Consider the following 2,819-nt stretch of genomic DNA (forward strand, 5'->3'; position numbering starts at 1 on the left):
AATGCCAAATGAACTTGAAGACTAGATTATTCGCCAAACCATAGTCTGTACCATTTGCTCAACCCTCATGACCACGTAGATTTCATAAATGAAAAGTAACTTTTTTTTTTGTCAAAACTTTTTTTTTATTCGCACGCGCGCATCAGTTTTGGGGCTCCCGGAGGATGTCATCCATATAATCAAATCAACATGGCCTTATACAGGAAAAAATCTCGTGTAACCATGTGGTAACGTGTGTTTCTGTACCCCGAGTTATGTATTGCACACATCCTTTGGTTTACATACCAGCAAAATAAAAGTCAAGCTATATACAGCAGAACATCTCTGACAACCCAAACTCATACATGTCGAAGGTATGAAATCATCGACATCTTGTTTTGACACTTCTGTTTTGACACTTCTACAGGACGTAGGAACGAAGACGAACATGGCTTTCCTCAACTTCGTCCTTGCTAAAAACCTCCTGGGAAAGCTATCAGACAACACGAAACGAGAAGAAGTCTTGGAAAGCCTGTCGTATCTTAAGCACGGTGTTCTCTGCTATGTCAAAGCGTTTACAGACAGAGTGAAGGAATCTCTGCGAGCACTGGACACCACTCTGGCACAGAGCAACATGAACATCTCAGTCACATACTCTATGCAATATTTGCCATATCATACCACTCGGTAAGATAGCTAAGACCTACTTGGGGATTATATTGGGAAAGCAAAACAGATACTTTAGTTAGTATCAAAGTTCATCTCAGTTGGTAAAATACATAATAAGCATTAAATGAGATAATACTCAGTAATGAGATTGACTCACCAGGAATTTTAAGCTTTCTGACCCTAGTGCTGTGAACACATGACTTTTACGCACGTGTGACGTCAGCATTGGGTCAAAGTTCGTAAGAAGTCGGTTACGCCCCCCGTCCCGGTTGAGCGAAGGTTGGTATGCCCTGATGTAAATAGCTTCCTTCACTTCTCTCGAGTCACTTGATCGAAAATTCCTGGTCAGTCACTTTTCTTGAGTTGGAGAAGAGTTTATTACAAATATTTGATTTAGAATATGGATAGATGAGATATAACGTTATGTGAATGAATAGTTTGACCGATATATAGTTCGATGGATACTTGTATCAATACTTGTTCAACGTCATCGTTTTTCTATGTTCCTAGCGTGTTACGCCCACTGGTCCCCAACTTGACCTTTCCAACATCCGGGCTCATGGCTTACATCCTGGGAACGACGTTCTGTGACGTCATCACCCTGTACGGCTTCTACCCATTCACCACGGACATGCGCAATAGGACGCTGTCTTATCATTACTATGACCACATCCCGGTTGATCACAAAACTAGGCACCACTTCAATATTGAATATGAGTTTCTTACATCTCTTCACAAAAATGGGGCTCTTAGGTTGGTTTCAGACATATGTGGATGATTTTCCTTTCCCTAAAAGTGGGGAAAACTTCATGTAAGCTTTTTAAAGCTATTAATATGAATATTAATATAATTCTTTGGGAGTTTTCCTAGTCCAGCTTAGTTGTATGTACGTGGGTTATACACCAAATGAAAATCCATGTATTTTAGAATTTGTAAGACAACCTATTCGATTGCAATCAATATCAAGAAGCTAACAACCCTTGCTGCAGTTTTTCTTTATTCCGCTGAGTAACAGTGGCGTTCCTATACCGTACGTAGCGATTTGGAGAAGAGAATTTGAAATGAATGATTACTTGACAGGTATTTAAACCTGGGAAAGGAGGCAACTTAACTTGCAAAATACTAAATGCTGCTGCCAATGTTGCTTCCAGCTATTATACATAGGCTGTATACAATTATTAAACATAAAGAACATGGGCATGAAATAATTAATGATAAATTCTTATTCTTTCGTCAGCTCTCTGTCTTCGGAATGCTTTAGTAGCAAACTGCTTTAAAAGCTCTTTTGTTTTTAATAAAATAATATTGGAGAAAATCTATGTACTTGCGAACATGGATATCATTCATGCCTTCCGTCAGTTAACGCCCTCCTCATTAACATAATTTATTTATTTCTTATATTCTACTCCATTAAATCAACCATGTCATATTTCTGTCAGTTTCAAGACATTGTATTTATTTAGAATGTTGATTTTGTGATTTCCATGCTAAAATATTGATCAGAATCTTAAAAAATGATAGAAAAATGAATATCATATTCTACAAGGGCCACTGTTCATATTACGGCTGTGGTGGTACATTGCAGGTTGCGACTTTCATGATTTATCTTCTTCTTCTCTAAAATGAGAATATGCTGTATTTGCTCCAAAGTGTTCTCTGATGTTTTAGAGTAATTTTTGTGGGCCCCACGTAAATCCTGTGGGGTTAATAATGAAACAAAGGAATTTATACGAACAATGCGGAGACAAGCGTCCATGTGTTGAAAACTTGAAACTGACGACCCCTTTGCTCAAATACCATGATACCTTGATACCGTCTACAGTCGAGTAAGGCTTCTTCCTGCCTGTTTCGAATGCTAGGGATCGGCTGATATATAATATATCAATGAAAATAAACCAGAGAACAAGGGTAATATATGCACATGTACAAACAATTAATAGAGGGGGTCATAAATGCACATAAGGGGGGTAAGAGTAAGGGGTGGTTGTAGCAATGTATTCCCTAATATGAGATCTTGAAAAACAGCTCTAGAAAAGCTGATTACTGGACTCATAATTTTATTTAATTATTTCAATAATTCACAACTTTATCATCGTGATCACAGAATCATAATTTTGAGGTCAAAGGTCGTGGTCAGACAAAACGCAGTCCCGCAGCCGACCAATCAGAGG

The 2,819-nt window shown here is 38.2% G+C and overlaps 1 protein-coding gene across 1 annotated transcript in view; it reads left to right on the top strand.

Annotated features, from left to right (window-relative positions):
- LOC109467304 (alpha-2,8-sialyltransferase 8B-like) overlaps positions 1 to 1,426 on the top strand; it is a 2,242-nt gene extending 816 nt beyond the window's left edge. The window contains exons 2-3 of the mRNA XM_019765246.1: positions 407 to 666; positions 1,159 to 1,426. Of these exons, the coding sequence (XP_019620805.1) occupies positions 407 to 666; positions 1,159 to 1,426 (528 nt within the window). The remainder of the gene's footprint in view (positions 1 to 406; positions 667 to 1,158) is intronic.
- Positions 1,427 to 2,819: the final 1,393 nt, after the last annotated feature.

Source organism: Branchiostoma belcheri, unplaced genomic scaffold (genome assembly GCF_001625305.1).
Source record: "Branchiostoma belcheri isolate BF01 breed outbred unplaced genomic scaffold, Haploidv18h27 scaffold18, whole genome shotgun sequence".
NCBI classification, from domain to species: Eukaryota; Metazoa; Chordata; class Leptocardii; order Amphioxiformes; family Branchiostomatidae; genus Branchiostoma; species Branchiostoma belcheri.